The following is a 25,030-nucleotide window of genomic DNA, read 5'->3' as shown; positions in this document are numbered from 1 at the left end:
TATTTAGGTAGCCTGTTTTCCTTTGTGTTTTGTGGGTGGTTATTTTCAGTCTTTGTGTGTCTGCACCAGATAGAACTGTTTCGGTTGTCACTTTGTTGTTTTGTTTTTGAAGTGTTCAGTTTCATTAAAAGAAAGATGAACACTTACCATGCTGCGCTTTGGTCCTCTCCTTCTTCCACCTCTGAATGCCATTACAGGTAAGAATAATACTTTTTATTTTATTTTTTTAAAAGAGCCCGGAATCTCAATTGGTGTTCTAGTTGATGGAAAGTTGTCCTGGAAAGATATTCACTTTGTCTGCAGCAAAGTAGTTTAGTCCGTCGGTATCATCAGGACAAAACATGTGGTTTGGTTCATCAGGCTTGTTTTCTAACACGCTGACCACACCGCCCGTGTCGCATGTGCGCCAGTGCTGCAAAATAAATGTACACATACATGTTATTCCATCACTGCACCCACACTGCTCGAGCGCGTCTGCGTAACCAGGTGCTAAAATAGAACTTGGTTCTATTTGTGACGCTTGACGCACTGCAAGTCCCGCCTCTCCCATCTCCTCATTGGTTTTTAGGAGCATATACCCACGTGAGTGATTGAAAGATGAACTGAGGTCCACACTCCAGTCCAGTTGGTGGTGGTAATGCACCTTAAAGTTGGTTGCCAACCGCCATATAAAGTCCACATAAGAAGCCTGAAGGAGGAGAGATTACCAGAAACAAACTAGGTTTACCCTTTTAAATGTGGATTAATTGTCCCAGTAGAGGACCTTGTGCATTTCAGGTAAAATAACATCCCAATGTTTATATCCCAGGACAAATTAGCTACTAACAGCAAGCTAGCTAGCTAAATTGCCATAAATGTTTAATGCTTTTCGACCTGTCCAGAAATGAATATAGTTGGTTCAGAGTTCATTTTGATATTTCAACCTGAGTGTCCTGATCGCGTCTGTTGCGGGTGGACAAAATCAACATGCGTGCGATGGTGCACGCGTACGCAGTGTGGTCAGCATGTAACACTATAGTACAGCTTTATTTACCCATATCTCATTTACTGCAAAATTGTCTGGGACAGTACATATGGTTCCTACCTACAGTGGGGCAAAAAAGTATTTAGTCAGCCACCAATTGTGCAAGTTCTCCCACTTAAAAAGATGAGAGAGGCCTGTAATTTTTATCATAGGTACACTTCAACTATGACAGACAAAGTTAGGGGGGGAAAATCCAGAAAATCACATTGTAGGATTTTTAATGATTTTATTTGCAAATTATGGTGGAAAATAAGTATTTGGTCACCTACAAACAAGCAAGATTTCTGGCTCTCACAGACCTGTAATTTATTCTTTAAGAGGCTCCTCTGTCCTCCACTCATTACCTGTATTAATGGCACCTGTTTGAACTTGTTATCAGTATAAAAGACACCTGTCCACAACCTCAAACAGTCACACTCCAACCTCCACTATGGCCAAGACTAAAGAGCTGTCAAAGAACACCAGAAACAAAATTGTAGACCTGCACCAGGCTGGGAAGACTGAATCTGCAATAGGTAAGCAGCTTGGTTTGAAGAAATCAACTGTGGGAGCAATTATTAGGAAATGGAAGACATACAAGACCACTGAAGACACTGATAATCTCCCTCGATCTGGGGCTCCACGCAAGATCTCACCCTGTGGGGTCAAAATGATCACAAGAACGGTGAGCAAAAATCCTGAACCACACGGGGGGACCTAGTGAATGACCTGCAGAGAGCTGGGACCAAAGTAACAAAGCCTACCATCAGTAACACACTACGCCGCCAGGGACTCAAATCCTGCAGTGCCAGACGTGTCCCCCTGCTTAAGCCAGTACATGTCCAGGCCCGTCTGAAGTTTGCTAGAGAGCATTTGGATGATCCAGAAGAAGATTGGGAGAATGTCATATGGTCAGATCAAACCAAAATATAACTTTTTGGTTAAAAACTCAACTCGTCGTGTTTGGAGGACAAAGAATGCTGAGTTGGATCCAAAGAACACCATACCTACTGTGAAGGATGGGGGTGGAAACATCATGCTTTGGGGCTGTTTTTCTACAAAGGGACCAGGACGACTGATCCGTGTAAAGGAAGGAAGGAATGGGGCCATGTATCGTGAGACTGAGTGAAAACCTCCTTCCATCAGCAAGGGCATTGAAGATGAAACGTGGCTGGGTCTTTCAGCATGACAATGATCCCAAACACACCGCCCGGGCAACGAAGGAGTGGCTTTGTAAGAAGCATTTCAAGGTCCTGGAGTGGCCTAGCCAGTCTCCAGATCTCAACCCCATAGAAAATCTTTGGAGGGAGTTGAAAGTCCATGTTGCCCAGCAACAGCCCCAAAACGTCACTGCTCTAGAGGAGATCTGCATGGAGGAATGGGCCAAAATACCAGCAACAGTGTCTGAAAAGCTTGTGAAGACTTACAGAAAACGTTTGACCTGGGGAGGGGAGGACGGCAGGAAGGGACATAAGAGAGGAGGCCATTTTTACAAGATTAAGGGTGGGACACAGCCAGTAGATTAAGGGTGGGACACAGGCAGTAGATTAAGGGTGGGACACAGCCAGTAGATTAAGGGTGGGACACAGGCAGTAGATTAAGGGTGGGACACAGCCAGTAGATTAAGGGTGGGACACAGCCAGTAGATTAAGGGTGGGACACAGCCAGTAGATTAAGACCTTAAATGTGATAGGAAAGCATCCAACAGGAAAGTGTGATTATTAACAGGAAACAGAGACCGTGGAGCATGTATTGCTACAGTGTGGGGAGTATCAGAGGGAAAGAGAGAGGCTGACATCTAGTATGAGGGAGAATGAGATACAGGAAATAAATTCAGAGTATATTGAGTAGAACGTAATTGGATGTAGTCCCAAATATGTTATCTTTAAGAGCAACAGGCCTGGCAGGTCTTTTTTGAGGCGTCACTACAGACACCTTGGTTTCGAAAGGCTGATTGTGAGTCCCATAGGGCGCAGCACAATTGGCCCAGCGTCGTTAGGGTTTGGCCGGTGTAGGCCGTCATTGTAAATAAGAATTTGTTCTTAACGGACTTGCCTAGTTAAATAAATGTTCAATAAAAAAATAAAAAAGTTCTCCCTGTCTCTGGCCCACACTCCAGTACAATAGGTGGTAATGTACCGTAACATTGGATGCCAAGCGCCCAAGCACATCTTCCAGTGACCACAGGTAGTTGGCTGTGCTCACCATCATTTTCTCTGTCCTTTTTGGAGGGGTCTGGTTGGCTGAGGTATGGAATGTAGGCTGTGTGTCAAGAACAGAAACACTTTCTCTTCAGAATGAAACCCATTGACAGGAAATCAAGAATGAAGGGATTCATATGCAGTCAGAGGAAATGTGGACTTCGCTGCTGTCGGAAAGGTAAACAAGTGAACGAAGTTCTCAAATTGTCGAGTGAATAGAGAGACTACCGGTTACATTACATGATACATACAACTGGCCCGAATCATACGTCTACGGTACCGTTGATACACATCTGTTGCAGCCGAGGATGCAAAGTAAAAGGTTCTCATACGGGACCCGCCAGGTGTTGTCACATGTGATGGGATTTCTGACAGGGCGTTGTTAAACACAGCAAATAGACCCATACAACTATTTTCTACACAACACTGCAGACAATAGTCAAATACATCTTTGAAAACGGATAGGAAAGTATTGCCAATTTTGTCCCCCACCCCCCAAAAAGGCTCTATTAATTGAATAAAAGTATCCTACCAGCCTCGATTCTCCCCACAGTGGCGAGAAGTGACAAACAACTTCGAACTAACGTTATTCGATTGCACACTCGGATTTCTCTGACGTTTCCCAACAAATCCGATGGCAATTCCCAATGTATTCTCCGTCACTGAATGGGGTTATCTTTGAAGATTTCGGTGGAAATACGGTTTACTTTGCCCAAAATCTGTCCATAAAAATGAGTTGAATCGTTTTGGTATGGAGATCAATGACAGAGGGTCGAATTTACTTGACAAAAAAAATGTAATTGCTTATTTGATATAAGTTTCGTAATGGTTAGGTTGTTATGTGTGCACTGATATAAGTGAACGAAACCAACTCAATTGTACCTGCTGTTCAGGCGCGTACCTGCCCTTTCATTGTCTAGAATGGTCCCACCACTTCCCTGCCTTCCACCTTTGAGGACATGTATGTATATTGTTAGAGCGATCACTCGACTATCTTATCAATATAATGGATACCCTTCGATTCTATGAAAGTTTCGGTGCAGTGCTGTAACGTCCGCATTTTGAACCAGCCGGCTTCAAAGGTAGGCTCTGGTGACATCTAGTGGTTGATATTGCCTACTACATCGCTCTATACAGTCGGGTTGCCTCCCACAAAGCTCATTGGTCTTAACTTCACATGGCCTACTGTAATTTATTGGAAACTTCCATTTTGAAAATCCAGGCTTTGACGATGGAAAGATAATAATATTCATATTGATTATGATGTCCAGGTCTGGACTATTAGAGAGAACTGTGAGGGGTGTTCCTTGAGGTTTCCTACACTAAATGATCTCCTGACCCCTAATGAACATATGTTGCCTATCTATGGTAGGACGTCTGTGATGGAGGAGACAACCATCTCTTCGTCGACACGTGCGCCGTGTTTGCTCCCTCTCTCTGTAATACAGTCCTGTGGATGCAGCACTTCTGTGGACACAAGTGGTGAATGCAAAAAGTCTCATCCTATGAGAGTGTGTGTGTGTGTGTGTGTGTGTGTGAGAGGAGAGAGAAGACAGAACCAGATGCATTGCAATCCATCGTCGTCGTCACCGTCACTGTCATGATAATCTCCCCACCAACGCAGAGACCTTTTATAGCAAGAGATGTTTATTAAAAAAAAAAGTCTACTACAAGAACTAGACATATAATTATATAAGACCTATTTGATTAAGCTACTATTGCTATTACTGTACAATATTGTACCAGAAAAACAGTGTACCTCTGTAATGTACAACATTGTATGTACAAAGTACATCTTAACATAGGATTCTCCGGTAATACAGAGACAACTATAAATATATTTGACATTACAGTCATTTTTTTTTTTTTTTTTAGGTCCCGTGTTTTCAAATGGGCAAGAAATGCATATTTAACAATAGTTCAATCAGAATTTTAGAAATCATCATCGCTCAAATCAGTCCGTGAGCACACTGTCATTTCAAGTGTGCGATGAATGATTTGAGCTCAACTGATAATATGGTGTGGAGACTGAGGCTCCCGGCTCCTACACAGCGAAGCCAGGTGAACAGAGACTCCAACCACAAAGCATCACCCATGAGTGTGTGTTCGTATGACATGTGTGTTGATGCCTAATCGCCCCAGTGGCCAAAGATGAGGTAAGGGGAGCAACCCTATGTAAAACACATCTGAAAATACACACAGAGATAAAACATTACATTTAAGAAATCAACCACCTGTTACAGAGCATTTGGGATTGCAATAATACAATTATATACCTGGGGTTTGCAGGGTGGGGAGGAAGGAATAAGGGAGGAACTAGAGAGAGGGATATTTGTAAGGAAAAGGGGTGTGTCTGTGGGAACAGAGGGAGAATGCTAGGAGAAGGAGAAAGGTACTAAGAAAGGAGGGTGTGATAAGGAGAGAGGGAAAGACAGAAACTGTCTGAACTAGTTGTTCTTCTCTTCTCCCCTGAGGGTTCTCTTGAGCCCTGTCATTGACGATCCTGATCTCAGACCGGGCGTTAGAGCTGTCAATCACTAGAGCATCCCGCCCTCCCACTGACCTTGACCAATCAAAACATTCTGTCACATTCTGTCACAAATCAGAATTCGGACTACAGAAAATGCAAATGATGTCACCGTGACAGACAGGACAGGACCGTTTTGACGTTGACCACGTGATGCGACAGTCTGAGTAACAGACAGTTAGGGAGTCACAGCAGAGGTTCTCTTAAAGACGAGCACCACAGAACAGGCCTCGGGGCTGTTGCTTTAACTCATGTCATTGGGTTATATAAATCCCAATAAATGATTGGACGCTGGTCCGCCATGATACACACCAATGCTCTTGGTAGAGGAACGAGAGAGTGACACTTTTCCAGAAATGGCTGAAATGACTGGGACTGAGTACTAGTCAGTCACACAAACATTAAGCCTAGTGAGCAGTGGCTCTGGTGACACAGGAAGTGGCTCTGCTGTCTGTGGTGTCCCCTTCCTGTTGGTCCCCCTGTCCCCAGAAAGCTGCCATTCGTTGGTTCCCTTCATGATGCGCAGTTAATGGGCAAATCCACTTAAAAAAATATAATTTGGTATTTGTTTCATTAGTCCACTGTTGATACAGTCCCAAAATGTTTTGAAGGTCAACAGTCAAGTTTTCAAGATGTTGGGAGTTTCAAGAAGCAAAGTGTCTCCGGCCACATCATCATTGATGACGCAAATTATCCTGAAAAATGTTTCGCTTGCCAGCAGTCAAGTTCGGGACTGTATCAGCAGTGGACTAATGAAACAAACACCAAATGATTGTTTTGAGTGGGTTCTCCCTTTTACGTTTCAGTTCTAAGAGCTGTGCAGAGTCCCTGACAGACACGGTCCAGTATGACATATTCTGAGGATTAACTAACAACTGGGAGAAAAGAAGCATCATGTAATTATTCCAAATGTGCTTGACGAGGTTTGTTTGTGCCCGTATCTAAACAAACTCTTCCACCTCACTGAGATTCCTCGTCTGCACTTTTCCAGTTAATCATCATGATTATTAAACATGTACACAAGGAAAAACAAACATGTTTGAGGATTTTGTTTGGAGTCATCATTTGCGTGTAGCTGGTCGAAGAGGTGCATTGCTTGTATTGTAGATAGACGCAGTCAGTCAGTCAGTCAGTCAGCACTGCGACTGCTGTGGCCCCAGCATGCGAGGAAAACCTGAAATGGCATTTAGCTGCCACAGAACACACACACACACGTCATGCATGCGTGTGTGTGTGTTCTACTTCTGTAATAGAGTGTATATTAATGCCGGTGAATCTAAGGGAGGGAGAAGCAGCAGGCCTGGCATGCTGCTGAGTTGATGAGTCTCTGTCAGACTCTTATTGCTAAAGAAAGGGGGGGTTATTGAGCAAGGCCACGTCGTGCCCTTATGCACCAGCAGGTGGTGCTGCTGTAAAGCCAGACAAGCGTTGCGTTGCACTATGTTGGTTGTACCGAATGTCGAACAGGGCTATTGAATTCTGGTCCTGGAGGGCACCGTCGCTACTGCATTCAATTCTAGGGACTCCTTCCCACCCGGGAAACAGGTGATTGGACTCTCTGGCAAATCGATGACATCAGATGGTCAATCAATTTCCACTTAGTAAAGAGAACCAGCATTACTTTGGCCATTGAGGGCCGCTAATTGAAAAGCCCGGATGTCGAGTCTAGGAGAGTACAGGGTTAGCGTTTTGTGTTATGATGAATCCCCACAACACGCCGCTTGCTGCCCAGACACCTGGGAGGATCAGAGATGTTACCTAGCTCTCTCCTCCTCACATAGAAGCAGGGATTCCCCCTGCATTCTACTCCAGAGCTTTTCTATCGGCGATATAGCCCGGCTTTTCACCGGAGTTGCTGCATCTTCTGGTCCTCTGTCCCTCCATCCATCTGTCAGTCCAACTCTCTCTCTCTCTCTGTCCAGGCTGGCAGATCCAGTCTTGCCCCAGTCTTGAAGCAACGGAGTGAACAGGTCACAGAGTTTCTACAGAGTTAGTTAGGGTTCTCTGTTTCCACAGTCGGTCTGTGTGTTCTCAGAGAGTGTGGAATCCAGGAGTCACACTGCCACACACACAGCCAACCAGGTGAACCACTCCTCCCGTCCACTCCAGTATTCTCAAGGTTAGTTGGGGATAAATGTCCTTAAATGTCACCATCTATTTAAAATCAAACGGTGCTCTCACTCGAGTGTAAGGTATGCCGCACACACACACACCTCACACACACACACACACCTCACACAGGCACACCTCACACAGGCACACCTCACACCGGTATATACAGTACAGGCGCCATATCTCTTTTTGTCAGGCTGTTTGTCCATTTGGATGCCTTGTTTGATTTTCTGTATTAGTCCGTGTCAGTCAGAAGGTAGGTGTGATGACTGAAGCTACCAAGAAGGGGCAGAGTTGAGTCAAGGATGCTTTACATATGGTTTGGGGGGTTTCCCCATGAATGGTTAAGAGTTTGCGAGGGTAAGCTGATCCAAGACTGGAGCTATCCCACTTATTACTGGGGCGAGACGGAGATGGGGACAGGGTGTGAGGATCGAAGGGGAGTGTGTGTGTGTGTGTGTGTGTGTGTGTGTGGTGTGTGTGAGAGAGAGAGAGTGCCCTCAGGCAGGGCAGGACTTGTCATTGGGTTGGGGTGGGGGTGGGGGAGGAGGGGTTGGGGGACAGTGGTGGTTGGGGAGCCCATAGCCGGACTGCCGCCTCCTCCACCCTTGGGGAAGACCACCGGCTTGGGCCGCGTGGCTGGAGGGCGAGGCTCTCGGAAGGAGGGAGTGGAGGCAGAGAGGGCTGAGGAGGCGAGAGAGGAGGATGCGGAAGAGGGCAGGGGGCTCCTGGGCTTGGAGGGGCGGAAGGAGGAGGGGACGTCGCTAGCGGACGAGGCGCTGCGTTGGAGGGGGTGTGAGTGTGGAGGCCCTGCGCCCTCGCTGTCCCTCAGCAGACGGGAGTGGAGGGGACTGGAGGGCTCGGACGCCCCGCCACCCCCACACACACCCTTCAGCTGCTCCAGTGTGTCCAGCACCACGTCGGGGGTGTGCGTGTGCTTGACACTGCTCTGCCTCTCCAGCTCTTTCAGCTCACTCAGAGCAGAGCTCATAGCCGCCTCGATATCCTGAAACAGGAGATGTCGGACAGATACAAATCAGAATACACACGCGCACACATTTGCCTGAGGGGTGAGGGGTCAAAGGTGAGAGGTGCGGTGTCAGAGGTCAGAGACGGGCGCACCTGTGAGGTGGGCTCCATCTGAGCGATGACCTCAGGATCCAGGGGCCGGTGGTTGCTGAAGCTCTTAGAGCGGCCCGTGGTAGTCGCCTTGCAGAACTGAGGGCTCTCCACCTACACAACAAATGAGAGTCGTTGCAATCAGCAATAACAAGAATGAACAGAGAACAGTGGAGGCTGCTGAGGGGAGGACAGCTCATAACAATGGCTGGAAGGGCATCAAACAACATGGAAACACCGTGTTTGATGTCTTTGGTACGACTCCATTGACTCCGTTCCAGCCATTAGTATGAGTCGTCCTCCCCTCAGCAGCCTCCACCGACAGATAATAACACCCAACAACTGAAAAAGAGCGATAGTACGGCACTAATGGAAGCTATGTTTTTGACGCTACCTTGGTCTTGAGAGAGGAGTGGCGCGTGATCGAGGAGTTGAGGACACTGTGGGCGCTGACCGGTCGCTTGTCGCCGCCCTCCTTCACCAGAGCCCCTCCCACTGGCAGACTGGCCGTCCTTACGCCCCCTCCTGTCGCCCCAGACAGGGACACATCACCCCCCTGGACTCCCTCAGACGCCCAAAAGGTCCTACGGATACTCCCCAACTCAGGCCTCTTCCTCATCCTGACAGAGAGAGAGACATAGAGAGGTGGGGGGGAGAAAGAAAAGTGAAGGCGAGAGAGAGAGAGAGAGAGAGAAAGAGGGAGAGAGGGAAAGAGAGAAAGAGGGAGAGAGAGAAAGAGGGAGAGAGAGAAAGAAAGAAAAAGAGAACGAGGGAGAGATCAGAATGGTTAGCGAGAAGGTGAAAACATACCGAGATCTGATTGGGTCAGTGAAGGTGTAAATGACGAGATGCTGTACTGTAATTGATTGATGCCTGGTGTGTCTTACTTGTTGAGGTTGGCTAGGTAGATGTCTGCTACATGAGCTCCAGTAGGAGAGGCAGCAGTGCCCCTAGTAGACACTCTCTCCTCCTGCAACTCCGCTTCAGTCTTCGGACTGCCTCTGCCCCCGTCCGGCCTGGAACACACAACCATCAGACTACAGCCAAGCCAACTAGAACTCCTTTCTCTCATCTTCTCTATGTTGGTCTGTACTGGTCTATACTGGTTTGTACTGGTCTAAACGGATCTATACTGATCTGGACAGGTCTGTACTGGTCTAAAGTGGTTTGTACTGGTTTATTCTGAGCTGAACAGCTCTGTACTGGTCTGAAACCTTTTGTACTAGTGTAAACTGGTGTCCACTGGTCTTGTGGTTTCTTACATGTCCTGAACCACTATGTACTGGTGAGGCACCAGTCCGTCCACTCCGTTGTGTCGGCCCTCCCACCAGTCATCACTGGCTCGCTGGAAAAGGAGGAGAGACGCGCCCTTCTTAAATGACAGCTCCTGGTTGGTCCGTCCGGAGAAGTCGAAGCGAGCAATGGCCTCTATTGGGTCCGATTCTGAAACGACCAACGAGCCTGAGAGTCAGAGAGAGGGTAGGAAGGGGGAGGGAGAAATAAAGAGAGAGAGAAATGGGGGGTGGACAGGGGGAGAAACAGGGAAGAGTGAGGGGAGAAATGGAAAAGAGAGGGGAGAAACGGGAGGGAGAGGCGAGAAACAGAAGAGAGAGGGGAGAAACAGAAGAGAGAGGGGAGAAACGGAAAAGAGAGGGGAGAAACGGAAAAGAGAGGGGAGAAACAGGAGAGAGAGGGGAGAAACAGGAGAGAGAGGGGAGAAACAGGAGAGAGAGGGGAGAAACAGAAGAGAGAGGGGAGAAACAGAAGAGAGAGGGGAGAAATGGAAAAAGAGAGGGGAGAAATGGGAGGGAGAGGGGAGAAACAGAAGAGAGAGGGGAGAAATGGAAAAGAGAGGGGAGAAATGGGAGGGAGAGGGGAGAAACAGAAGAGAGAGGGGAGAAATGGAAAAGAGAGGGGAGAAACAGAAGAGAGAGGGGAGAAATTGACAAGAGAGGGGAGAAACAGGGGAGAGAGGGGAGAAACAGAAGAGAGAGGGGAGAGATGGAAAAGAGAGGGGAGAAACGGGAAGGAGAGGGGAGAAACAGAAGAGAGAGGGGAGAAACAGAAGAGAGAGGAGAGAAATTGAAAAGAGAGGGGAGAAATGGGAGGGAGAGGGGAGAAACAGAAGAGAGAGGGGAGAAATTGAAAAGAGAGGGGAGAAACAGAAGAGAGAGGGGAGAGAGAGGGGAGAAAGAGGGGAGAGTGGGGAGAAACAGGGGAGAGAGGGAAGAAAGAGGGGAGAGAGTGGGGAGAAATGAGGGAGAGAGAGGGGAGAAACAGGGGAGCGAGATGGGAGAAAGGGGGAGAGAGTGGGGAGAAACGGGGAGAGAGAGGGAGAAACAGGGGAGCGAGAGGGGAGAAACAGGGGAGAGAGAGGGGAGAAACAGTGGAGCGAGAGGGGAGAAACGGGGGAGAGAGATGGGAGAAAGGGGGAGAGAGTGGGGAGAAACGGGGAGAGAGAGGGGAGAAACAGGGGAGCGAGAGGGGAGAAACAGGTGAGCGAGAGCGGAGAAACGGGGAGAGAGAGGAGAGAAACGGGGAGAGAGTGGGGAGAAACGGGAGAGAGAGGGGAGAAACAGGGAAGAGAGGAGAAACAGGGAAAAGAGAGGGGAGAAACGGGGGAGAGAGAGGGGAGAAACAGAAGAGAGAGGGGAAAAGGGAAGGGAGAGGGGAGAAACAGGGGAGAGAGAGGGGAGAAACAGGGGGAGAGAGAGGAGAAACAGGGGGAGAGGGGGAGAAACGGGGAAAAGAGAAAAGAGAGGGGAAAAAGGGAAGGGAGAGGGGAGAAACAGGGGAGAGAGAGGGGAGAAACAGGGGGAGAGAGGGGAGAAACAGGGGAGAGAGAGGGGAGAAACAGGGGAGAGAGAGGGGAGAAACAGGGGGAGAGAGGGGAGAAACAGGGGAGAGAGAGAGGGGAGAAACAGGGAAAAGAGAAAAGAGAGGGGAGAAACGGGGGAGAGAGAGGGGAGAAACAGAAGAGAGAGGGGAAAAAGGGAAGGGAGAGGGGAGAAACAGGGGAGAGAGAGGGGGAGAGAGGGGAGAAACAGGGAAGAGAGAGGGGAGAAACAGGGGGAGAGAGGGGAGAAACAGGGAAAGAGAGGGGAGAAACAGGGAAAAGAGAAAAGAGAGGGGAGAAACGGGGAGAGAGAGGGGAAAAAAGGGAAGGGAGAGGGGAGAAACGGGGGAGAGAGAGGGGAGAAACAGGAAAGAGAGAGGGGAGAAACAGAAGAGAGAGGGGAGAAACAGGGAAGAGAGAGGGGAGAAACAGGGAAGAGAGAGGGAGATGGGAGAGAGAGGGGAGAAATAGAAGAGAGAGAGGGGAGAAACGGGGAGAGAGAGGGGAGAAATAGAAGCGAGAGAGGGAGAAACGGGGAGAGAGAGGGGAGAAACAGGGAAGAGAGAGGGGAGATGGGAGAAACGGGAGAGAGAGAGTGGAGAAATAGAAGAGAGAGAGGGGCGAAACGGGGAGAGAGAGGGAGAAATAGAAGAGAGAGAGGGGAGAAACAGGGGAGAGAGAGGGGAGAAATAGAAGCGAGAGAGGGGAGAAACGGGGAAGAGAGAGGGGAGAAACAGAAGAGAGAGGGGAGAAACAGGGAAGAGAGAGGGAGAAACAGGGAAAAGAGAAAAGAGAGGGGAGAAACGGGGAAGAGAGAGGGGAGATGGGAGAAACGGGGAGAGAGAGTGGAGAAATAGAAGAGAGGGGAAAAAGGGAAGAGAGAGGGGAGAAACAAGGAAGAGAGAGGGGAGAAAGGGGAGAAACAGGGAAGAGAGGGGAGAAACAGGGAAGAGAGAGGGGAGAGAGGGGAAAAAAGGGAAGAGAGAGGGGAGAAACAGAAGAGAGAGGGGAGAAACAGGGGAGAGAGAGGGGAGAAACAGGAAAGAGAGAGGGGAGAAACAGGGGAGAGAGAGAGGAGAAACAAGGGAGAGAGAGGGGAGAAACAGAAGAGAGAGGGGAGAAAGGGGAGAGAGGGGAGAAACAGGGGAGAGAGAGGGGAGAAACAGGGAAAAGAGGGGAGAATCATGGGAGAGAGAGGGGAGAAAGAGGGGAGAAACAGGAAAGAGAGATGGGAGAAACAGGGGAAAGAGAGGGGAGAAACAAGGGAGAGAGAGGGGAGAAAGGGGAGAAACAGAAGAGAAAGGGGAGAAACAGGGGAGAGAGAGGGGAGAAACAGAAGAGAGAGGGGAGAAACAGGGGAGAGAGGGGAGAAACAGACGAGAGAGGGAGAAACAGGGGAGAGAGAAGGGAGAGAGAGGGGAGAAACAGACGAGAGAGAGGGGGAAAAGGGAAGAGAGAGGGGAGAAACAAAGAAGAGAGAGGGGAGAAAAGGGACAAACAGGGAAGAGAGAGGGGAGAAACAGGAGAGAGAGGGGAGAAACAGGAAAAGAGAGGGGAGAAACAGGGAAAAGAGAAAAGAGAGGGGAGAAACAGGGAAGAGAGAGGGGAGAAACAGGGAAAAGAGAAAAGAGAGGGGAGAAACAGGGAAGAGAGAGGGAGATGGGAGAAACAGGGGAGAGAGGGGAGAAATAGAAGAGAGAGAGGGGAGAAACGGGGAGAGAGAGGGAGAAATAGAAGCGAGAGAGGGAGAAACGGGGAGAGAGAGGGGAGAAACAGGGAAGAGAGAGGGGAGATGGGAGAAACGGGGGAGAGAGAGTGAAGAAATAGAAGAGAGAGAGGGGCGAAACGGGGGAGAGAGAGAGGAGAAATAGAAGAGAGAGAGGGGAGAAACAGGGGAGAGAGAGGGGAGAAATAGAAGCGAGAGAGGGGAGAAACGGGGAAGAGAGAGGGGAGAAACAGAAGCGAGAGAGGGGAGAAACAGGGAAGAGAGAGGGGAGAAACAGGGAAAAGAGAAAAGAGAGGGGAGAAACGGGGAAGAGAGAGGGGAGAAACAGGGAAAAGAGAAAAGAGAGGGGAGAAACAGAAGCGAGAGAGGAGAGAAACGGGGAAGAGAGAGGGGAGAAATAGAAGCGAGAGAGGGGAGAAACGGGGAAGAGAGAGGGGAGAAACAGGGAAAAGAGAAAAGAGAGGGGAGAAACAAGGAAGAGATAGGGGAGATGGGACAAACGGGGGAGAGAGAGGGGAGAAATAGAAGCGAGAGAGGAGAGAAACGGGGAAGAGAGAGGGGAGAAATAGAAGCGAGAGAGGGGAGAAACGGGGAAGAGAGAGGGGAGAAACAGGGAAAAGAGAAAAGAGAAAAGAGAGGGGAGAAACAAGGAAGAGATAGGGGAGATGGGAGAAACGGGGGAGAGAGAGGGGAGAAATAGAAGAGAGAGATGGGAGAAACGGGGGGAGAGAGGGGAGAAACAGAAGAGAGGGGAAAAAAGGGAAGAGAGAGGGGAGAAACAAGGAAGAGAGAGGGGAGAAATGGGAGAAACAGGGAAGAGAGAGGGGAGAAACAGGGGAGAGAGGGGAGAAACAGGGAAGAGAGAGGGGAGAAACGGGGGGAGAGAGGGGAAAAAAGGGAAGAGAGAGGGGAGAAACAGAAGAGAGAGGGGAGAAACAGGGGAGAGAGGGGAGAAACAGGGAAGAGAGAGGGGAGAAACGGGGGAGAGAGAGGGAGAAACAGGAAAGAGAGAGAGGAGAAACAGGGGAGAGAGGGGAGAAACAGAAGAGAGAGGGGAGAAACGGAAAAGAGAGGGGAGAAACGGAAAAGAGAGGGGAGAAACAGGGAGAGAGAGGGGAGAAACAGGAGAGAGAGGGGAGAAACAGGAGAGAGAGGGGAGAAACAGAAGAGAGAGGGGAGAAACAGAAGAGAGAGGGGAGAAATGGAAAAGAGAGGGGAGAAATGGGAGGGAGAGGGGAGAAACAGAAGAGAGAGGGGAGAAATGGAAAGAGAGGGGAGAAATGGGAGGGAGAGGGGAGAAACAGAAGAGAGAGGGGAGAAATGGAAAAGAGAGGGGAGAAACAGAAGAGAGAGGGGAGAAATTGACAAGAGAGGGGAGAAACAGGGGAGAGAGGGGAGAAACAGAAGAGAGAGGGGAGAGATGGAAAAGAGAGGGGAGAAACGGGAAGGAGAGGGGAGAAACAGAAGAGAGAGGGGAGAAACAGAAGAGAGAGGAGAGAAATTGAAAAGAGAGGGGAGAAATGGGAGGGAGAGGGGAGAAACAGAAGAGAGAGGGGAGAAATTGAAAAGAGAGGGGAGAAACAGAAGAGAGAGGGGAGAGAGAGGGGAGAAAGAGGGGAGAGTGGGGAGAAACAGGGGAGAGAGGGAAGAAAGAGGGGAGAGAGTGGGGAGAAATGAGGGAGAGAGAGGGGAGAAACAGGGGAGCGAGATGGGAGAAAGGGGGGAGAGAGTGGGGAGAAACGGGGAGAGAGAGGGGAGAAACAGGGGAGCGAGAGGGGAGAAACAGGGGAGAGAGAGGGGAGAAACAGTGGAGCGAGAGGGGAGAAACGGGGAGAGAGATGGGAGAAAGGGGGAGAGAGTGGGGAGAAACGGGGAGAGAGAGGGGAGAAACAGGGAGAGAGAGGGGAGAAACAGGTGAAAAGAGAGCGGAGAAACGGGGGAGAGAGAGGAGAGAAACGGGGAGAGAGTGGGGAGAAACAGGGGAGAGAGAGGGGAGAAACAGGGAAGAGAGGAGAAACAGGGAAAAGAGAGGGAGAAAGGGGAGAGAGAGGGGAGAAACAGAAGAGAGAGGGGAAAAGGGAAGGGAGAGGGGAGAAACAGGGGAGAGAGAGGGGAGAAACAGGGGGAGAGAGAGGAGAAACAGGGGGAGAGGGGGAGAAACGGGAAAAGAGAAAAGAGAGGGGAAAAAGGGAAGGAGAGGGGAGAAACAGGGGAGAGAGAGGGGAGAAACAGGGGGAGAGAGGGGAGAAACAGGGGAGAGAGAGGGGAGAAACAGGGGAGAGAGAGGGGAGAAACAGGGGGAGAGAGGGGAGAAACAGGGGAGAGAGAGAGGGGAGAAACAGGGAAAAGAGAAAAGAGAGGGGAGAAACGGGGAGAGAGAGGGAGAAACAGAAGAGAGAGGGGAAAAAGGGAAGGAGAGGGGAGAAACAGGGGAGAGAGAGGGGGAGAGAGAGAGGGGAGAAACAGGGAAGAGAGAGGGGAGAAACAGGGGGGAGAGAGGGGAGAAACAGGGAAGAGAGAGGGGAGAAACAGGGAAAAGAGAAAAGAGAGGGGAGAAACGGGGGAGAGAGAGGGGAAAAAAGGGAAGGGAGAGGGGAGAAACGGGGGAGAGAGAGGGGAGAAACAGGAAAGAGAGAGGGGAGAAACAGAAGAGAGAGGGGAGAAACAGGGAAGAGAGAGGGGAGAAACAGGGAAGAGAGAGGGAGATGGGAGAGAGAGGGGAGAAACAGAAGAGAGAGAGGGAGAAACGGGGGAGAGAGAGGGGAGAAACAGAAGAGAGAGAGGGAGAAACGGGGAGAGAGAGGGGAGAAACAGGGAAGAGAGAGGGGAGATGGGAGAAACGGGAGAGAGAGAGTGGAGAAATAGAAGAGAGAGAGGGGCGAAACGGGGGAGAGAGAGGGGAGAAATAGAAGAGAGAGAGGGGAGAAACAGGGGAGAGAGAGGGGAGAAATAGAAGAGAGAGGGGAGAAACGGGGAAGAGAGAGGGAGAAACAGAAGAGAGAGAGGGGAGAAACAGGGAAGAGAGAGGGGAGAAACAGGGAAAAGAGAAAAGAGAGGGGAGAAACGGGGAAGAGAGAGGGGAGATGGGAGAAACGGGGAGAGAGAGTGGAGAAACAGAAGAGAGGGGAAAAAGGGAAGAGAGAGGGGAGAAACAAGGAAGAGAGAGGGGAGAAAGGGGAGAAACAGGGAAGAGAGGGAGAAACAGGGAAGAGAGAGGGGAGAGAGGGGAAAAAGGAAGAGAGAGGGGAGAAACAGAAGAGAGAGGGGAGAAACAGGGGAGAGAGAGGGAGAAACAGGAAAGAGAGAGGGGAGAAACAGGGGAGAGAGAGAGGAGAAACAAGGGAGAGAGAGGGGAGAAACAGAAGAGAGAGGGGAGAAAGGGGAGAGAGGGGAGAAACAGGGGAGAGAGAGGGGAGAAACAGGGAAAAGAGGGGAGAATCATGGGAGAGAGAGGGGAGAAAGAGGGGAGAAACAGGAAAGAGAGATGGGAGAAACAGGGGAAAGAGAGGGGAGAAACAGGGAGAGAGAGGGGAGAAAGGGGAGAAACAGAAGAGAAAGGGGAGAAACAGGGGAGAGAGAGGGGAGAAACAGAAGAGAGAGGGGAGAAACAGGGAGAGAGGGGAGAAACAGAAGAGAGGGGAGAAACAGGGGAGAGAGAAGGGAGAGAGAGGGGAGAAACAGACGAGAGAGAGGGGGAAAAGGGAAGAGAGAGGGGAGAAACAAAGAAGAGAGAGGGGAGAAAAGGGACAAACAGGGAAGAGAGAGGGGAGAAACAGGAGAGAGAGGGGAGAAACAGGGAAAAGAGAGGGAGAAACAGGGAAAAGAGAAAAGAGAGGGGAGAAACAGGGAAGAGAGAGGGGAGAAACAGGGAAAAGAGAAAAGAGAGGGGAGAAACAGGGAAGAGAGAGGGGAGATGGGAGAAACAGGGGAGAGAGGGGAGAAATAGAAGAGAGAGAGGGAGAAACGGGGAGAGAGAGGGGAGAAATAGAAGTAGAGAGAGGGAGAAACGGGGAGAGAGAGGGGAGAAACAGGGAAGAGAGAGGGAGATGGGAGAAACGGGGAGAGAGAGTGAAGAAATAGAAGAGAGAGAGGGGCGAAACGGGGAGAGAGAGAGGAGAAATAGAAGAGAGAGAGGGGAGAAACAGGGGAGAGAGAGGGGAGAAATAGAAGCGAGAGAGGGGAGAAAGGGAAGAGAGAGGGGAGAAACAGAAAGAGAGAGGGGAGAAACAGGGAAGAGAGAGGGGAGAAACAGGGAAAAGAGAAAAGAGAGGGGAGAAACGGGAAGAGAGAGGGGAGAAACAGGGAAAAGAGAAAAGAGAGGGGAGAAACAGAAGCGAGAGAGGAGAGAAACGGGAAGAGAGAGGGGAGAAATAGAAGAGAGAGGAGAAACGGGGAAGAGAGAGGGGAGAAACAGGGAAAAGAGAAAAGAGAGGGGAGAAACAAGGAAGAGATAGGGGAGATGGGACAAACGGGGGAGAGAGAGGGGAGAAATAGAAGCGAGAGAGGAGAGAAACGGGGAAGAGAGAGGGGAGAAATAGAAGCGAGAGAGGGGAGAAACGGGGAAGAGAGAGGGGAGAAACAGGGAAAAGAGAAAAGAGAAAAGAGAGGGGAGAAACAAGGAAGAGATAGGGGAGATGGGAGAAACGGGGAGAGAGAGGGAGAAATAGAAGAGAGAGATGGGAGAAACGGGGGAGAGAGGGGAGAAACAGAAGAGAGGGGAAAAAGGGAAGAGAGAGGGGAGAAACAAGGAAGAGAGAGGGGAGAAATGGGAGAAACAGGGAAGAGAGAGGGAGAAACAGGGGAGAGAGGGAGAAACAGGGAAGAGAGAGGGAGAAACGGGGGGAGAGAGGGGAAAAAAGGGAAGAGAGAGGGGAGAAACAGAAGAGAGAGGGGAGAAACAGGGGGAGAGAGGGGAGAAACAGGGAAGAGAGAGGGGAGAAACGGGGAGAGAGAGGGAGAAACAGGAAAGAGAGAGAGGAGAAACAGGGGAGAGAGAGGGGAGAAACAGAAGAGAGAGGGGAGAAAGGGGAGAGAGGGGAGAAACAGGGGAGAGAGAGGGGAGAAACAGGGAAAAGAGGGGAGAATCAGGGGAGAGAGAGGGGAGAAAGAGGGAAGAAACAGGAAAGAGAGAGGGGAGAAACAGGGGAAAGAGAGGGGAGAAACAAGGGAGAGAGAGGGGAGAAAGGGGAGAAACAGAAGAGAAAGGGGAGAAACAGGGGAGAGAGAGGGGAGAAACAGAAGAGAGGGGAGAAACAGGGGAGAGAGAGGGGAGAAACAGACGATAGAGGGGAGAAACAGGGGAGAGAGAAGGGAGAGAGAGGGGAGAAACAGACGAGAGAGAGGGGGAAAAGGGAAGAGAGGGGAGAAACAAAGAAGAGAGAGGGGAGAAAAGGGACAAACAGGGAAGAGAGAGGGAGAAACAGAAGAGAGAGGGGAGAAACAGGAGAGAGAGGGGAGAAACAGGGAAAAGAGAGGGGAGAAACGGGGAGAGAGAGGGGAGAAACAGGAAAGAGAGAGGAGAGAAACAGAAGAGAGAGGGGGAAACAGGGGAGAGAGAGGGAGAAACAGGGAAAAGAGGGGAGAATCAGGGAGAGAGAGGTGAGAAAGAGGGGAGAAACAGGAAAGAGAGAGGGGAGAAACAGGGGAAAGAGAGGGAGAAACAAGGGAGAGAGAGGGGAGAAAGGGGAGAGAGAGGGAGAAAGGGGAGAAACAGAAGAGAAAGGGGAGAAACAGGGGAGAGAGAGGGGAGAAACAGAAGAGAGAGGGGAGAAACAGGGGAGAGAGAGGGGAGAAACAGACGAGAGAGGGGAGAAACAGGGGAGAGAGAAGGGAGAGAGAGGGGAGAAACAGACGAGAGAGGGGGAGGGAAGAGAGTGGGGAGAAACAAAGAAGAGAGAGGGGAGAAAAGGGACAAACAGGGAAGAGAGAGGGGAGAAACAGAAGAGAGAGGGGAGAAACAGGAGAGAGAGGGGAGAAACAGGGAAAAGAGAGAGGAGAAACGGGGGAGAGAGAGGGGAGAAACAGAAAAGAAAGAGGGGAGAAACAGGGAGAGAGAGGGGAGAAACAGGGGAGAGAGGGGAGAAACAGGGAAAAGAGGGGAGAATCAGGGGAGAGAGAGGTGAGAAAGAGGGGAGAAACAGGAAAGAGAGAGGGGAGAAACAGGGGAAAGAGAGGGGAGAAACAAGGGAGAGAGAGGGGAGAAACAGATGAGAGAGGGGAGAAACAGGGGAGAGAGAAGGGGAGAGAGAGGGGAGAAACAGGGGAGAGAGAGGGGAGAAACAGGGAAAAGAGAGGGGAGAAACAGTGGAGAGAGGGAGAAACAGGGGGAGAGGGGAGAAACAGAGGGGAGAGGGGAGAAACAGGGGAGAGAGGGGAGAAACAGGGGAGAGAGGAGAGAGGGGAGAAACAGGGAGAGAGGGGAGAAACAGAGGGGAGAGGGGAGAAACAGTGGAGAGATGGGAGAAACAGGGGAGAGAGAGGAGAAACAGGGGAGAGAGAGGAGAGAAACAGGGGAGAGAGGGGAGAAACAGGGGAGAGAGAAAGGAGAAACAGGGGAGAGGAGGGGAGAAACAGGGGAGGAGGGGCAGGGGTAGAGAGAGGGGAGAAACAGGGGAGGAGGGGCAGGGGAGAGAGTGGGGAGAAACAGGGGAGAGAGAGGGGAGAAACAGGGGAGAGAGGGGAGAAACAGAAGAGAGAGGGGAGAAATAGAAGATAGAGGGGAGAAACAGAAGAGAGGGGGAGAAACAGAAGAGAGAGGGAGAAACAGAAGAGAGGGGGAGAAACAGAAGAGAGGGGGAGAAACAGAAGAGAGAGGGGAGAAACAGAAGAGAGGGGGAGAAACAGAAGAGAAGGGGGAGAAACAGAAGAGAGAGGGGAGAAACATCAGAGAGGGGGAGAAACAGAAGAGAGAGGGGAGAAACAGAAGAGAGGGGGAGAAACAGAAGAGAGAGGGGAGAAACAGAAACAGAAGAGAGAGGGGAGAAACAGAAGAGAGGGGGAGAAACAGAAGAGAGAGGGGAGAAACCGAAGAGAGGGGGAGAAACAGAAGAGAGGGGAGAAACAGAAAAGAGAGGGGAGAAACAGAAGAGAGGGGGAGAAACAGAAGAGAGGGGGAGAAACAGAAGAGAGAGGGGAGAAACAGAAGAGAGGGGGAGAAACAGAAGAGAGGGGGAGAAACAGAAGAGAGAGGGGAGAAACAGTGGAGAGATGGGAGAAACAGGGAGAGAGAGGAGAAACAGGGAGAGAGAGGAGAGAAACAGGGGAGAGAGGGGAGAAACAGGGGAGAGAGAAAGGAGAAACAGGGGAGAGGAGGGGAGAAACAGGGGAGGAGGGGCAGGGGTAGAGAGAGGGAGAAACAGGGGAGGAGGGGCAGGGGGAGAGAGTGGGGAGAAACAGGGAGAGAGAGGGGAGAAACAGGGAGAGAGGGGAGAAACAGAAGAGAGAGGGGAGAAATAGAAGATAGAGGGGAAAAACAGAAGAGAAGGGGGAGAAACAGAAGAGAGGGGGAGAAACAGAAGAGAGAGGGGAGAAACAGAAGAGAGGGGGAGAAACAGAAGAGAGGGGAGAAACAGAAGAGAGAGGGGAGAAACAGAAGAGAGGGGGAGAAACAGAAGAGGACAGGGGAGAAACAGAAGAGAGAGGGGAGAAACAGAAGATAGAGGGGAGAAACATCAGAGAGGGGGAGAAACAGAAGAGAGAGGGGAGAAACAGAAGAGAGGGGGAGAAACAGAAGAGAGAGGGGAGAAACAGAAGAGAGAGGGGAGAAACAGAAGAGAGGGGGAGAAACAGAAGAGAGAGGGGAGAAACCGAAGAGAGGGGGAGAAACAGAAGAGAGGGGGAGAAACAGAAAAGAGAGGGAGAAACAGAAGAGAGGGGGAGAAACAGAAGAGAGGGGGAGAAACAGAAGAGAGAGGGGAGAAACAGAAGAGAGGGGGAGAAACAGAAGAGAGGGGGAGAAACAGAAGAGAGAGTGGAGAAACAGAAGATAGAGGGGAGAAACAGAAGAGAGAGGGGAGAAACAGGGGAGAGAGGGGAGAAACAGGGGAGAGAGGGGAAAAACAGGAAAGAGAGAGGGGAGAAACAGGGGAGAGAGAGGAGAAACAAGGGAGAGAGAGGGGAGAAACAGAAGAGAGAGGGGAGAAACAGGGGAGAGAGAGGGGAGAAACAGGGAAAAGAGGGGAGAATCAGGGGGAGAGAGAGGGGAGAAAGAGGGGAGAAACAGGAAAGAGAGAGGGGAGAAACAGGGGAAAGAGAGGGGAGAAACAAGGGAGAGAGAGGGAGAAAGGGGAGAAACAGAAGAGAAAGGGGAGAAACAGGGGAGAGAGAGGGAGAAACAGACGAGAGGGGAGAAACAGGGGAGAGAGAAGGGAGAGAGAGGGGAGAAACAGGGGAGAGAGAAGGAGAAACAGACGAGAGAGAGGGGGGAAAAGGGAAGAGAGAGGGGAGAAACAAGGAAGAGAGAGGGGAGAAAGGGGAGAAACAGGGAAGAGAGAGGGGAGAAACAGAAGAGAGAGGGGAGAAACAGGGGAGAGAGGGGAGAAACAGGGAAGAGAGAGGGAGAAACGGGGGAGAGAGAGGGGAGAAACAGGAAAGAGAGAGGGGAGAAACAGAAGAGAGAGGGGAGAAACAGGGGAGAGAGAGGGGAGAAACAGGGAAAAGAGGGGAGAATCAGGGGAGAGAGAGGTGAGAAAGAGGGGAGAAACAGAAGAGAGAGGGGAGAGATAGGGGAGAGAGGGGAGAAACAGAAGAGAGGGGGAGAAACAGAAGAGAGAGGGGAGAGATAGGGGTGAGAGGGGAGAAACAGAAGAGAGAGGGGAGAAACAGGGGAGAGAGAGGGGAGAAACAGGGGAGGAGGGGCAGGGGGAGAGAGTGGGGAGAAATAGGGGAGAGAGAGGGGAGAAACAGGGGAGAGGGAGGGGAGAGAGAGGGGAGAAACAGAAGAGAGAGGGGAGAAACAGGGAGAGAGGGGAGAAACAAGGGAGAGAGAGGGGAGAAACAGAAGAGAGAAACAAGGGAGAATGAGGGGAGAAACAGGGGAGGAGGGGCAGGGGAGAGAGAGGGGAGAAACAGGGGAGGAGGGGCAGGGGGAGAGAGAGGGGAGAAACAACGGAGGAGGGGCAGGGAGAGAGAGAAGGAGGCGTGTTAGTATCAAGCAGGTTAGTGCCACAGCAGTTGGTTACAGAGGTTGGGGAGCACACAGTCATAGAGTGATCACACAGCTGTTATGAAGTGCTCATAAGAGGTCAGAGTGTGGCTGTGTGACGTGGCCAGGTGCCAGGGGATGTCAGAAGCAGAATGCTGCTGATAGAAGCAGCTTCAGAGTTAGGGGCAGAGCGAGTGAGTGAGGGAGGGCAGCATGGCATCCATGGGCATCATGTTTGCCACATCAGTGGGCAAGCTTCGGCTCAAAGGCGAATTATGGAGAGAAAAAATTCAACAGTGTGTTCGTGTGTGTGTGTACATATTGCTGTGTACTCACCATCATCGCTGTTGTGGATGACAGAGATGGTGTCGGGAGCAGGTATGTCCACCAGGGGGGGCTCACAGTGGGGATCACTGAGAGAGAGAGAGAGATTTGAGTTTGAATAGGGGTGGGAAAATTAGCAACTGGTGAAACAGCTGGTCATGCAGCACAACTGAGCAGATATGTACATGTGTGAGGGTGAGGGTGTGTGTGTCAGTGTGTAAACCATGTGACCCCCTACACACGCATTTCAGCTAAAAGAGCTCATGTGTTTATGAATGAGAGGATGAAAGATGAAATGGTTTCAATATGACAACATCAGATACTTCCATTCATCTAGTTACAAACAGACACTTCAGGTCTGGCCAGAGACGGAGAGATCTTCCTCACCGGAGAGCTCTTCCTCACCGGAGAGATTTTCCTCACCGGAGAGATCTTCCTCACCGGAGAGATCTTCAATGTTACTGTAGTGTCTCTGGGATGGCCGGCATGCCTCCCTACCTGCCACTTCTACTGTTACACTAATTGACTGGTCCAACCTAGGCCAGGATTCCAGAGGTGTGTGTGTGTGTCTTTTGGGCCTAAGATCAGCACTCTCTGGGTAAGCGGATCCTTCTGGCTCCTCTGGGCTGGACCAGACCCTTAAATCACTACACCCCCCCACCCCAAAAACACACACAGCTCACCAGTTCTCCTCAGTAGTAAACAGGTCCCTTGTGTCTACCTCACTACTCGTATAGGAGCCCCTGCACCTCTCTGCCTCACACACACACACTGTCCCCTACTCCTGCGCCCCCACTCACCAGTACTCATCAGTGGCCCCTGGGCTGATGTAGACGGGCCCCTGCAGGTCCCGTGGTCCTGGGAAGACCCCATCGTGGTGGATGATGATGGTCTTGATGAGCTCGTTAACGTGGGCCTGGCAGGACACCTGGTCACAGCTCTCTGGGACTGACATCAGTGTGGGCCCGAAGCAGATGGCCAGGTTATAGGGATCCATCATGTTGTCCTCACTGTACCGGGACAGGCTGGGGAGAGAGGACAGCAGGTTATAGTGATCCATCATGTTGTCCTCACTGTACCGGGACAGGCTGGGGAGAGAGGACAGCAGGTTATAGTGATCCATCATGTTGTCCTCACTGTACCGGGACAGGCTGGGGAGAGAGGACAGCAGGTTATAGTGATCCATCATGTTGTCCTCACTGTACCGGGACAGGCTGGGGAGAGAGGACAGCAGGTTATAGAGATCCATCATGTTGTCCTCACTATACTGGGACAGGCTGGGGAGAGAGGACAGCAGGTTATAGTGATCCAACATGTTGTCCTCACTGTACCGGGACAGGCTGGGGAGAGAGGACAGGAGGTTATAGGGATCCATCATGTTATCCTCTCTGTACCGGGACAGGCTGGGGAGAGAGGACAGCAGGTTATAGGGATCCATCATGTTGTCCTCTCTGTACCGGGACAGGCTGGGGGGAGAGGACAGCAGGTTATAGGGATCCATCATGTTGTCCTCACTGTACTGGGACAGGCTGGGGAGAGAGGATAGCAGGTTCTAGGGATCCATCATGTTGTCCTCTCTGTACTGGGACAGGCTGGGGAGAGAGGACAGCAGGTTATAGTGATCCATCATGTTGTCCTCACTGTACCGGGACATGCTGGGGAGAGAGGACAGCAGGTTATAGGGATCCATCATGTTGTCCTCTCTGTACCGGGACAGGCTGGGGAGAGAGGACAGGAGGTCACTGTACCGGGACAGGCTGGGGAGAGAGGACAGGGTTAAGCACGAACACACACACGAACGCACACACACCTTTATCGCATTCCTGTTGAAATCATTACCCATCATCTGTGTCCGTGTCTCTGTGTGTATACGACTGCAATGTTTAAACCAGAAAGAGAGTGTATGTGTGTGTGCGTGTGTGCGTGTGTGTGTGGGTGGGTGCAGGACTGTAATGTTTTAACCAGGATTAGTGGAAAGCAGGGTTCCATTCCCTCAGGCTACAGAATGTGTTATAAAGCTCTCAGGCTACAGAATGTGTT

At 50.9% G+C, this 25,030-nt stretch overlaps 1 protein-coding gene across 1 annotated transcript in view; it reads right to left on the bottom strand.

Annotated features, from left to right (window-relative positions):
- Positions 1-4,833: 4,833 nt before the first annotated feature.
- LOC115136830 (SLIT-ROBO Rho GTPase-activating protein 2-like) overlaps positions 4,834-25,030 on the bottom strand; it is a 141,146-nt gene continuing 120,949 nt past the window's right edge. Inside the window, exons 17-23 of the mRNA XM_065027237.1 lie at positions 23,791-24,015; positions 23,003-23,079; positions 10,225-10,405; positions 9,850-9,978; positions 9,357-9,582; positions 8,966-9,076; positions 4,834-8,849 (exon numbers count right to left, since the gene is read on the bottom strand). Of these exons, the coding sequence (XP_064883309.1) occupies positions 8,238-8,849; positions 8,966-9,076; positions 9,357-9,582; positions 9,850-9,978; positions 10,225-10,405; positions 23,003-23,079; positions 23,791-24,015 (1,561 nt within the window). The 3' untranslated portion in view covers positions 4,834-8,237. The remainder of the gene's footprint in view (positions 8,850-8,965; positions 9,077-9,356; positions 9,583-9,849; positions 9,979-10,224; positions 10,406-23,002; positions 23,080-23,790; positions 24,016-25,030) is intronic.

The sequence above is a fragment of the Oncorhynchus nerka genome, linkage group LG2 (genome assembly GCF_034236695.1).
Source record: "Oncorhynchus nerka isolate Pitt River linkage group LG2, Oner_Uvic_2.0, whole genome shotgun sequence".
Lineage (NCBI taxonomy): Eukaryota > Metazoa > Chordata > Actinopteri > Salmoniformes > Salmonidae > Oncorhynchus > Oncorhynchus nerka.
Note: the sequence above shows the minus strand (reverse complement) of the source record. Positions and strands in the feature narration are given on the sequence as shown.